The sequence below is a fragment of the Oryx dammah genome, unplaced genomic scaffold (assembly GCF_014754425.2).
Source record: "Oryx dammah isolate SB20612 unplaced genomic scaffold, SCBI_Odam_1.1 HiC_scaffold_24, whole genome shotgun sequence".
Lineage (NCBI taxonomy): Eukaryota > Metazoa > Chordata > Mammalia > Artiodactyla > Bovidae > Oryx > Oryx dammah.
The window spans coordinates 16276714-16289381 of NW_024070208.1; the positions used below are offsets into that span (position 1 = coordinate 16276714).

General features: G+C 32.9%; 1 protein-coding gene across 5 annotated transcripts in view; it reads right to left on the reverse strand.

Moving 5' to 3' along the window:
- The window catches only part of ZC3H13 (zinc finger CCCH-type containing 13), a 107819-nt gene that overhangs the window by 93202 nt on the left and 1949 nt on the right, over nt 1-12668 (reverse strand). For 4 of the 5 annotated variants that reach the window (XM_040267233.1, XM_040267232.1, XM_040267229.1 and 1 more), the window contains exons 2-4: nt 8348-8473; nt 7940-8049; nt 5210-5321 (exon numbers count right to left, since the gene is read on the reverse strand). In XM_040267233.1, the coding sequence (XP_040123167.1) occupies nt 5210-5321; nt 7940-8049; nt 8348-8464 (339 nt within the window). In that variant the 5' untranslated portion in view covers nt 8465-8473. The remainder of the gene's footprint in view (nt 1-5209; nt 5322-7939; nt 8050-8347; nt 8474-12668) is intronic. The other variant, XM_040267230.1, reaches the window with a different exon arrangement.

The following is a 12668-nucleotide window of genomic DNA, read 5'->3' on the forward strand; positions in this document are numbered from 1 at the left end:
TGCCATGATCTTAAAGTTTTTTGAATGTTGTTTTAAGCCAACTTTTTCACTCTCCTCTTTCACTTTTATCAAGAGGCTCCACGTGATCTATACTGTATCTCCACTTATACCCTTATCCTTCTCTTCTAAACCTTTTCCTTTGAAATAAACAACACTACTCATCCATTCCACTTAATCCTACAGATTCACTTCTCAAGTTTTTAATTTGATGACTCTCTACTCTTCCTGTTTTACATTTACTGTGCTTTATTCTTTCCAAAGAATTTTCACATGTATGTAAATTCCAAAGAATTTTCACATACATGCAGTTATAGTTATGTTCTCACTATAACTTGTGACATATTGGTGCAGGCACCTTTATTAAAATAAAGATAAAAAGCAAGGCCAAGAGACTTACTTAAGAATAGTTATAAAACTTTAATCACCCTTTGTGACTTAAAGTCCTCCACTATATGAGTCAGCTTCTTGTAACAGATCTAGTCCTACGTTCTTCCTTAGTCAGTGAAACTTCTTTCTCATCTAGGCAGATGTATCAAGATGCAGAAAAAGAACAAGGAAATTTTTTTAGGTGATGAGGGGATGGGAATGGGGAATGGAATGAACTGTGTGGGGAATTATGAAGCAAAACTATTGATTCTGTATACATTCTGGGAGGTACAGATCCCAGAGATAGAAAACTTCACATTAGAAATGCACGTCTTAATCATCAACAAATGCTCAAATATTCCTCCTGACTCTATAACAGAATTTGGCTTTCAAAGCTATTTGTCTTTGTATTTGAATTACATAAAATAACAAATCTCTGTTAGAGAAAACACAATTCAATTACGGCATCTGGAAAGCTGTACAGATTGGGTGAAAGTTTCCAGCACCATAAGAATACACATATTATTTCATAAATGTTCTAAAATCGCATAACAGTGTTTGTGCAAATACAGAAAACAGTGTCAAAAAATAGTTGTCCATGATGCTATGAGCAGAGTGTACAAAAGAGCCAGAAAGCAATTTTCTCTCATTTCCATCTTGGTTAATGGCTTGGAAAGCCTGTAGTCAGACTTAACACCTTCCTTCCACTCATTCTTTGGGTCATCAAATCCTACCTGCTCTAACTCATATAAGCCTCTCACCATGTTAAATTCAGTTTCTTTATATCAAGTTTGGTTTAGATCACCCAGACCAGCCAATATGTCCAAAATACTGCCCATACAACACACAACCAACATTAAAGTATTAACAAGATATTTGACTTTCTTTTCATACTAAGTCTTTGAAATTCAGTATGTTTTTTATACTTACAAGCATATCTCAATTTAGACTAGCTACACTTCAGGTCATCAGGAGTTCTCAACACTGGCTACACATTAGAATCACTTTTCATTTATTCAGTAAGTGACCTTACTAGTTCCAGGGTATGGAGGTGAATTGGTAAACAAGATAGATCTCGTCAGCCCTTATCTCACATACACATGCCATTAATTCAGTTTCACAGGTTCTCAAACACGCCAGTCCTCTAAAACCCTGTATTGTTATTGTGTTGGTTTTCTTCCTCTTCCTAGACTTTCACCTCTTCCCTCCATCTATTCTTCAATACCCATTGCAAATGTCACTTCTCTCTGAAGTGTACTCTGCTTCCCCAGGCAGTTATTTTTTCCCCTTCATTATGAGCTTTGCTTATCTCTCTAACACTACCACAGTCTATAGAATTAGTCTATGAATTTGTCTCTCCACAAAATCATGGTGTATCAACCTCATAATTCAGACACATTGGAGTTGAGATCAGTGACAGAGAAACAGTGGAATCACAGTTGGTTTGTGGAAAACCACACCCACGCTATCTTAGCTATGTTATCTGCTGTAGTTGCCCCACCTAAACGACATCGGATTTACCCACAGAAATTCATCATGTGGAGATCGAGAGCCACACATGTTACAGCAGGGAATGCATCACAGAAACGATCAACACCCGTTTTCATGCCAGATATGTAACTCAATATAATTAATACCTGGCATCCTAGTATTATTAACAGTTTTCTCTACATTTGGACAGTGGATTCCCTAAAACCTGACTACTTGTGAATCTTGAGACTTTATCCCTTAGGTGTGCATGAAGCTCAGTGTCTTTGAGAGCTTTCTCACCAAGGAAAAGCGAGAATCAGGCTTTGAATTTCTTAACAAAATAGCAACTTTGCTGTCTACTAAAATGATATGAACATACAAACTTTTACAATCAACAACTACTTACATTTAGGTATCTGTTAAAAACCTAAATCTCCAATGTCTATATTCATCTTCTATTAACAGCCTCAAATTATATTAGAGAGAAAAAGCTAAAGAGCTATTCTTATACAAGAACATATCATTTATTAAGCTGTCATCACAGTCAGTCATGTTACTTGACTTACATATATTTTCTTCACAGTAACACAATAATATGGATATCACCTCCATTTTACAGATAAGGAAAATGACAGTAGCATTAAATAATAATTCCTAAAGTAATGTGTTCAGACACAAATTCTAGATGTCTGCCCTTTCCATTAAGTACAATCCACCTAATGATATGCTAGAGCCAGCTCACATTGATTCATAAGAGGCAACTGTTAAATTTTTAGGAAATGCACAAGCTGTAATTAAAAATTTAATCATGTAAACAAGTAATATTAAAAATAAAGGCAATAATTATTCAAAACTCATTTCCTAAATATTTTAGTATATTTTCTCTTGTGGTTTATTGTGTGTATGTGTGTGTGTTTGTGTGTATTCCCACACTTTCCAACTCTGTACTCAGTGATACCATTTTAGTAGGTTGAAACTAACCATGATAGGAGTATGTACACCAAAGAAACTAGTAAATCCTACAATTTTTTTTTTTTTCCTGAGCGGTTGTCAAACATTTACCAGTAAACCACGGCATCCACTCATTATTCTGATACATTTCATTATTCTTTATATATTTTGGATCCAAGTCCCTTACATATGTAATACACATGCTTGCTCAGCTCCTACCCAGAAATTCTGATTCAGTAGATTAAGGGTAGAGTATCTGCATGTGTGTTTTGAAAGAGACCATCTCTCCTCCAAAAGAATTTTGATACATATCACCAGCCGAGAACTACCATGTGAGATTTCTAAAAGGGCTTTACATATCACATCAGACCTTAGAAAACTACATACTTAAGACTGTATTCAAGTCCCCAAAGATAAGTTTTTACAAGCTACAATATAAAATTGTGACACAGCTCTTTTTTCAGGATCAAAACAGCCATAAGAAAGCTTCTATATTTCTAAAACTATCAAAGAGGTTGCTGCTTAAACAATTCAGTAACTTTCATAAAAAGGCTATAATGAGACAACTAGATATCCATATGCAAAAGCATGAGGTTGAACCCTTCTCTCACACCATAAAAAAAGGACTGGCCAAAAAGTAAGCTTGTGTTTTTCCATAACACCTCTGGAAAAACCTGAACGAACTTTTTGGTCAACCCATTAAAAATTAACTCAAAATGGGTCAAAGATTTAAATGCAAGAACTAAAGCTCTAAGATTCTTTGAAGAAAACGAGCATAAATCTTTCTGATCTTACATCAGACAAGAGTTTCTTAAATATGACACCAAAAGCAGAAGTAACAACAAAAATATAAATTGGACTTCATCAAATTAAAAACATTTGTGTTTTAAAGGACACCATCAAGAACATGAAAACACAACCCATAGAAGAATATTTCTGCAAACTGTATATATATAAGGGACTTGGATCCAAAATACATAAAGAATTCTTACAAATCAACAATAAAAAGATAACCCAATCTAAAAATGGACACAGGATCTGAACATTTCTCCAAAGATAACAAATGGCCAATAAGCACACAAGAAGATATTCAACATCACTAGCAATCAGAGAAATATAAGTCAAAACCATAATGACATTACCAATAAAACAGCTATACCAAAAAGTAGGATAACAAATGTTGGCAAGGATGTGGAGTATTAGAAATCTCACACACTGCTCTAAGGATTTAAAATGGTGCAGCTGCTTTGGAAAACATCCCAGCAATTCCTTGACAGGTTAAATATAGTTACCATATGACTCAGCAATCTCACTCCCAGACATAAACTCAAGAGAAATGAAAACACATTGCCACACAAAAACCCGTATACCAACATTCATAACAGCGTTATTCATAAGAGCCAAAACGCAGAAACAACCCAAATATTCACCAACCAATGAATGGATCGACAGAAGGTGATATATCAATACAATGGAATGTTGTTTAGCAAAAACAAAGAATGAAATACTGCTACATCCCATAAGCTTTCATGAACTTTGAGAACACTATGCTAAGTCAAAGAAGCCAGTCACAAAAAAAAACCCATGCTATATGACTCTATTTATATGAAATAACCAGAACAGGCACGTCTATGTGACAGTCTAACTAGAACAGTGGTTGCCTAAGGCTGGTGGTCAATAGAGGGGCCAGGGAAATGATCACTAAAGGGTATGGGGTTTTCTTTCTGGGATGATGAAATTGTTCTAAAACTGACTGTGGTGATGGATGTAGGACTCTTGTGATTTCATGAAAAACCACCCAAGTGTACACTCTAAATGGGTCAACGGTGTCTCTATAAATTTGTTGCAAATGCACACACAAGAGCATGATAAATTTCTTTTAAAAATACTTACTTCTGGGAAATTTCCATTCCTGACAAACATCTATAATTTCTTTTAATCAATAAACTACATCATAAACTGCTCTCTTTTCATTTCACTGGCAGGAAATTCACACTAAATTCTGTGATCATAGTTCAGTTTCTGCCACCACCATGCCTTGCCTTCATTGTTTTAATTTAAAAGTGTTCTACTGCAAGCCTTTACAGTCTTTCTTGGAAGGAGGCAGGAATTGATGGCTGGATAAATTCTGAAAACTTAAAAATACATTTAGATATTCATGATGTCCACCAAGGTACAGAAATCCTATGATGTGCAGCTGGCGCTTTGCCAATCAGTTCCCATCATCTTAACCAAGAACTAAACGGTGAAATTATGAATTTTCCCAGAGGACTTTTTTCCTCTAAACTACATTATCCATATAGAACATTATAATGTAATATACACTTACCATATATTTAGCACATAAGACAATATTTAAAATAGAACATATATAATAAATCACTACTAAAATTTAACTTTGTTTCAGGAAATTCATTCCTACCCTAACAGGTGAGGATGACTCCTCTGTATTTCGTTTCTGGGACTCAGAGTCCACATCTTGGCGCTTGTTCTTCATTCTTTCTCTAAGATCCCCTGTAGGTCTTTCTGGTGACCTTTAAACCAAAAAACAAAAACAAAACAAAAAAACAAAACAACAAAAATCTATATTTATATAACATTTCATAAGAATATATTTACAGAAACAACCCTAAAAACTCTAACTTCTACTATCCATGACTACTAACGCTCAGAAAGGTAAATTTCAGCTTAAACATTAATATATAAAAAATATGAGCATCACTTACAAGTTTTCTCCCAATACCAATCAAAATGCATACATTAAAATTCCATGGGGTGGCAGGTGCTGGTGATAGTAATAAGAAACTATACATGAGCTGAGAGAAAGGAATTTGTCATTAACAGTTTCTTTTCCTATTAATCACACAAATATACTAGTTATATTTGAAAGCAAACAGTAGGAAGGTAAAGTTTTAAACCACAACACTGCAAAATTAATCTAGAAACAACAATATTATTTACACATGTATGTGGTTGGATACAACATCAACAACTATGAAAATATTTTATGTATCTCAAGAACCAAAGCAAATATAGGGATTTTAAATGTTATTCTTAATTGTTCTTAAATTTGAAATTATTTCAGAATATAAAGCAGTTGAAAAATTCAAAGTAAGATTTGAATTTTATACTTTTTATACTTTGCTATGGACTGGTTTATTTAGGAAAAATACACATTTATATTCAATACTTCATAATTTATACTACCCATTTGATAAATGGCTGTTCAATCATTTTCACACCATCACTAAGGAGAAAAACAAAGTAAAGACAGAAAACACACTGCCTTAAAAAATATTCCTAGAGCACCATTAAAAGAGGGCAAGAATTATTAAGAAACACTATGGCCCTCTTTAGCCACCAAAGAATACTGTGTGTAATATTTCTAAAAGATATAAACAAATTACATAAATATTCACATCTATTTCAAGTAATAGTTGATCAATCAACTCCTTTATCAATCACTAATACAAATCACATGGTTCGTGAAAATAATTTCAGTCAATTCTTTTTAAGGGATCTCATAACATTTACATTTACATGCACATTATATAGATCTATATTAAATGTTTTAACCGTTAAAGCTGACTGGTCAATGGAATTTCTTATTAAGAACCAGCACTTAGATGCTTTAAATTATAATTATGATGCACATGTCAATTTTATGTACCCTAGTTTCCTTTATATAATAAGACAGTTTATGATAACTTGTTTCGATCCTAAATAGTACCTAACAGAATTCTCCACATATAGTAAATGCTCAGTGACTTAAATCATTTGTGACTAAACAAGTATTTCTGAAACACAATGCTTTTCATCTTTGAATCACATTATGAACTATATTTTCCTTCCTTACAAAAAAAGGGAAAATACACAAATACAAAGAAAGTTATCACGGGGAAAATGCACAAAATAGCAAAATTATAACAGGAATCCTTTATTCTAAATCTAGTAACGACACTACTTTTTTCCATTTTAGACAAATTTCTGTGCCCATTTTCCTTACAACCACTTGTATAAAAACTCTGTAAGTTGATAATAAAAGTCAAAGATGAAATAAAGCATGTACTAAAAATACAGTAATATAAGCAAGACATTAAAATTACTGTAACAGTTTCCCCAGATATGTATTTACTTATACATATTAAACTTATAAAGATTAATTTTCCCACATTGACAGAAAGGACAGATGACAATCTAAATACAAATAAAACAGTATTCAGCATCACAAGTAAACTAAAATGTACAACATTTAAGTGAACAGAAAATCAGCTAATGTTAAGGGTTTGAATTTTAAATTGTATTAAACTTCAAACTCAGTACACATACACAAAAATTCACCCAATTAAAAAACACACCTCCAAAGGTTAATGTGCAGTTTTTATACTGATGCTGAAGCCAAAGCAATCAGCACATCCAATTTTAAGACTAGGTAAATTAGTTGTTTACCAATCAAGTTTAAACTCTTGTGACAATCTTTATGTATGTGACATCTTTAAACACCATAACAAAATCATCATGAGGGAGCCGAAAGAAAAGTAAAAGATTTTTTATTGGGAAGGTCTAATTTAGCCATGCCTTTATTAAAGGCAAAATGACGTTCTAAATAGGTAGTATACTTATCCACATATAAATACATACTTTCATCTACCTCAGTATATTGTGATGAGATTTGGCAAATGTATTTTAACCTATGAAGCTTGCATTATATTATTTTTTGCAATGAAGTTTTGAATTTTGAACATCTTAAAAAGCCAAAAATTATATTCTATTTAAATTTTACTATTTCAAGAGTTGAAAGTAGTCTCTCCTCACTAAAAACAAATCCATGAAATTCTGCCATCTTAAACAGCATTTTAACATATATAACTGGGGAGCAGGGCATGAAAGTAAGCCATACACATATAACAAAAACAAATTTTTGAGCAAATAAATTTTAAAGCAAACATTTTTATTAATCTTGAAATTAGTAACTAAAATAATCTTGTCAATCTTGACTACTGGTAAGACTACCACCAAAATAGAAAACCTGACCAAATACATGGCAGTATTTCAAATTTTATACTAGATAAATTACAAAAGCCAAAAAAAAAAAAAAATTACAACAGCCATCTTCTAATAGCATAGGAACAATTCAAAGTTCTCAATTTACCTTCTATAATTGCTGCTATAACCTTTACCACGGGGTGAAGGGCCATGTACGAATCTACATGTGTTTCCATAGAGGCAGTTGCCAGTCTTCAACCAGTTACGGCACTGTGTCTGAGAGACAGATATTACTATGTGAATTTCATATTTAGTCATATTTATTTCTGGAAAAAAAATGCTAGAGGGACAAAATTAGAATAAATGCTATCAAAAATCCAGCTACATTACTCCCCAAATAATGAAAACATCAGGAAAAAGAGGCCTATAAACCCTAATGCCCATCTCACTCCTTTGCTATGAAACACATTTAACCAATATTCCTACAACATTCTATTCACTTTTGTGATATAAATAAGGATCTGAAGAACAGTAATTCAAGAGAACCCCTGTGACTATACTAGTGACAACTCACCTCTGCTGTACTGCCAGTGCTGGGTCCAAGCCTTTCAAATACACTGGGTCTTCGGGATGTGCTATCAGATATGGTCTTGGTATTTTCCACCGTGACCTTCCTTCTAATTTTTGACATTTTGTACTACTTTAACCAAAAAAGAGAGAGGCAAACTGTAAAATTGTTTAGTTTTAAATATCTGAGCCAATAACTTACAAGTAAATAAGCTGGTAGATAACACTATAAAATTACAAGGGATTTTTCTCAGAAGGAAAAAAGACATAGGAGAGGTCACAAGTAAACAGAGGAACAGAAGAAACTATCTTCTAAGACACACCTTGTTAGTGAATTTGTTAGGACTTTGGTTCTTTGGAGCTAGAATTTTACCTCTTCTACAGAATGAGTAAGATTCTACTCACACAGTTTCCACAGTACATTCAATTTCAGAAAACACTATAAAAAAGTTTCTAAGTTCCTTATAAAAGCTGTTTCAAAATTTAGTAATTATCTTTTAAAGAAAAAGTGTGCTATCATTCTCCATCAACTGGTCTACTGGAAAAGAAAGCTATGCCAAAAATTTCTTCAGGTAAGAATTTTAGAGTAGAAATTGTGTTTTATACAACTTAAGTGATAACATCAGGTACATTCCAAAAATCAGCCTGGGAGAAAATTTTAAGTATTTTCTTTGTTTTACACAAGCCAAAGATGAACAGTATAATCAGGAATATTCTTTTGCAGCATTACATTAAAAAAAAAAAACAGAAGAAAACCCTCAATATTGATAAAATGACTTTCTTTCAAAACAGGACAGGAAGAACAAACAACTAGAAACAGTGAAGATGTTTTTGATAATCTATACTGCGCTGACATAAAAGCCAAAGGTGCTAAAAGAAATAAACAGGCTATTTTCCATTATTAGTAACAAGAAAAGAAATTATGAAAATATTTTACAAAAGCAAATAAAACATTAGAAACTAAAATATACAATCAGGTGATTCAACTGGAAATGAAAATATCAGATAAAAGCACTATGATAAATATTAGAAAACAATCTTAAATTCTAGACCTAGAATAATCTAGATGGTATACTACTGTGGGAAGCGGGCAAGAAATGCCTAAGAGAAAGAAAAGGAACCAAGCATGTCACACTTCATACACTAAACATTAGTTGAAATTCTGTTAGTAGGCAAATGCTACCAGAATGAACGACATCAGCTAAAGAAGTAGAAACTCCGTTTGGTAAAGAACTGGTCTCTATGAAGTTTACAATGTTTGTTACTGCGATGTCAAAGTAAGGTCCCATGACTTGCAAGGAAGTTAAATCACCGTAGTACAGAATCAAAACTTACAAAAAAAAATTATAAGCAATGTTTGGTCCAGTTAGATACTTCTTGTCAAGTCACATTTTAAAAAGGTCCAAAGATTAAGGACAACATTTGACAAAGTAACAGATAATGAACCAAAAGAAAAATATATGATATGATACAATATGGTAGTTTTAAAATGGAAATATGTATGATTATTTTCTAATATACAATGTAACCATTAGTTAGGGTTAGAATCAATTTCTAGTGATTCTAAAAAGTTAGAAAGTAACTTTAGAGTAATTACAAATTTTAAAAAATTATGTAGAGCATCCATAAGTGAACAAGAATATGTTCAACATAAAATCACTTATGTATCAAATGTTCTTCAGCTTCCACACAACAATGAATACTATCATCTTTGATTTAACTTTTCCTGAGCTCATTCTCAGTCCTAATGTGAATTTACAAAGGAAAAGGTGGGTAAATTCCATACGTACATTTGACTTACTGAATAAAGAACTAAAAGCCAAGATAAGTGATAAGTGGAGTTGAAAAAGATCTAGAAAATGTAGAGCTTCGATTAACTGAGAAAAACAACTTTTTTATAATTTATAACTGAGATTCAATAAGAAATATGTAACAAGATAAGCAAAGTTTTTAAATTTCATCATCTGTTACTATAAAAATATATAGGCATACACAAATTCACATTCACTAATTGAAAAACATTAATAACCTAAAAATGAATGTGTTCTAAAAGTTGATTAGCTATTTCTAGTTACCTGCAACTTGGGAACAGGCACACTACCTCACCACGCTGCATCAAGATGACTAACCCTAACCTTACATTTTTCCTTCCAGTATCAAAGGAAACGATCATGTCTGCCCGCCAAACCTCTATCCCCAACCATACCCTACTTCCAACACACCTTCCCTCTTCAAAAAAAAAAAAATTAACAGTAGTGTTTTCCACAATTGGGGTAACAAGCTATTTCTTAGTATACATGAAACATTGGTCATCTATAATCTCTTTTCTTATCTTTCTGAGGGCTCCAGATATTAACTGCCTCTCTTCCCTGCCTAGAACCTGTTGGCTAAATCAGGACCCTCTCCTCCTCTGACCTACTGCTGGGAAGCATGGTCTCACAGCTTCTCTCCCATGTTAGATCCATCCCTAACACAAACTTTGAAGACCTCAAGGGGTTTGGGCTGCAATAGACAATGTAGTGAGGACTAATGATCCAACCTTACCCCTCGTTTGTATTGACTCTAAAAGTTTCTTCCCACAGAAATAAAGTAGCTTTCACAGAAGACATCGAGTACTACAAGATTCACCTATAGGGTGATTATCCCAAGAATTTTACTTATGCTACTGTTGAGTCTTCCAACTTAGGGAAGATGAGCAATGAAGTAAAGACATAGTCACTTCTCTCAGAGAGTCAACAGTACCAAAACATGGCCTAAAATAACACTGAGTTTCAGAAACAGGTCTAGGTTACAGGGAGGTTCTAGACAGAAAAAAAAAAAAAAAAAAAAAAACCTGCGGGAAAAAGAAGAAATTGAAGTTTTCTAATTGATAGAGAAATTTTTCTGATCATCTATCTAGGAACTTCTATCAGTAGTCAACAAACTATCTAAATATTACTATGAAGCATTTATGATTTTGTACAGATAAAATGCCTTAAGCTTGCATTAAAAATATAAAATATATTTTAAATCCTATTTGTCTAAATATACACAATCTACTGTACAACAGAAAAGTATCTGCTCATATATATTAATTAAAAATTAGGTTGCATATAATGTGAGAATTAGAATTTTCAATCTAAAGATTTGGCACAAAGAGAAAGACAAAGCACAGAAGAATAAAATGTAGATTTGACTGAGAAGGGGAAAATTCTTTCAATTAATATATGAACAGACTTCAATAAGTAAATGTTTCAACGTATATGGGAAAAATTAGAGATAAGATTAAAATGTAAATATTAAAGTCTTCCCTATCTCAGAGACTTTGAAGGCTTCCCCTCAGTTTTCAATTTATTCTTTAGTTCTAAGTTGGCATCACCCTCCCACTCACATTATCATGCCTTTCCCAAACACCAGCATTATCAAAGCCACAGTGCCACTGATGAAAGTCTATTGAATAATTCCCCTATTTTTCCTCTCCATTTGCAGAGAAATAAATATCAGAAGCTTTAATATTTTTTCAACTGAAAAAGAAAATAAGGAGGATTCCCTGGTGCTGCAGTGGTTAGGACCTAGTGTTTTCACTGCTAAGGACCCAGGTTCAATTCCTGGCTAGGGAACTACCATCAAGCAAGCCACAAGGTGTGGCCAAAAAACAAAAAACCGGAAAACATGGCCACAAAGTTTGAATCTATTAAGACACAACAAAAAGTCTTAATAAATGGGAAATGTCTTCCTTCCCCTGTTAACTTACAAATATCACAATGTATTCATAGCTTCATATTACAAAAATATTTGAGAAAAGAAAAACACAAATGGGCCTCTTTTTAAACAATTATTTCTGAAGCCTGATAACTAAAACCTTTCAATAAAATATTCGTTCTAGTATTTTCACTTCAATCCACAATTACATCTTTGAGATCTCATCCTCCACTAGCATAAATGAAAGCATGAAAACACTTCAATCTGGATAAGAAGCACCATATTAGGAAACTGTCAAATAACTAAACAATTAAAGCTACAGAATTCCTGGTACCAACTGGTAGGACAATAAATCCCTATCTACTGGCACTCTAAAAGTGTTAAAGATCTCATCATATTTATGTCTTAGTTTTGAAAGAAAAAAGTTTATTTGATGCATACTGTGAATTTTTTCTTCAGAATTTTAGAATAAAAGAATTTTCATAAACAATGTTGCAGATCGCTTATATATGGATAGACTAAAACAACTTAATAAAAGCAAATTCTGAACAGAACTGTCACATCTAAACTGACTATGCAAGCATAAGGAAGGCAATATACTAGCGCTGTATGGAAGACACATTTTGTTAAAAAGACTATGTAAGGAG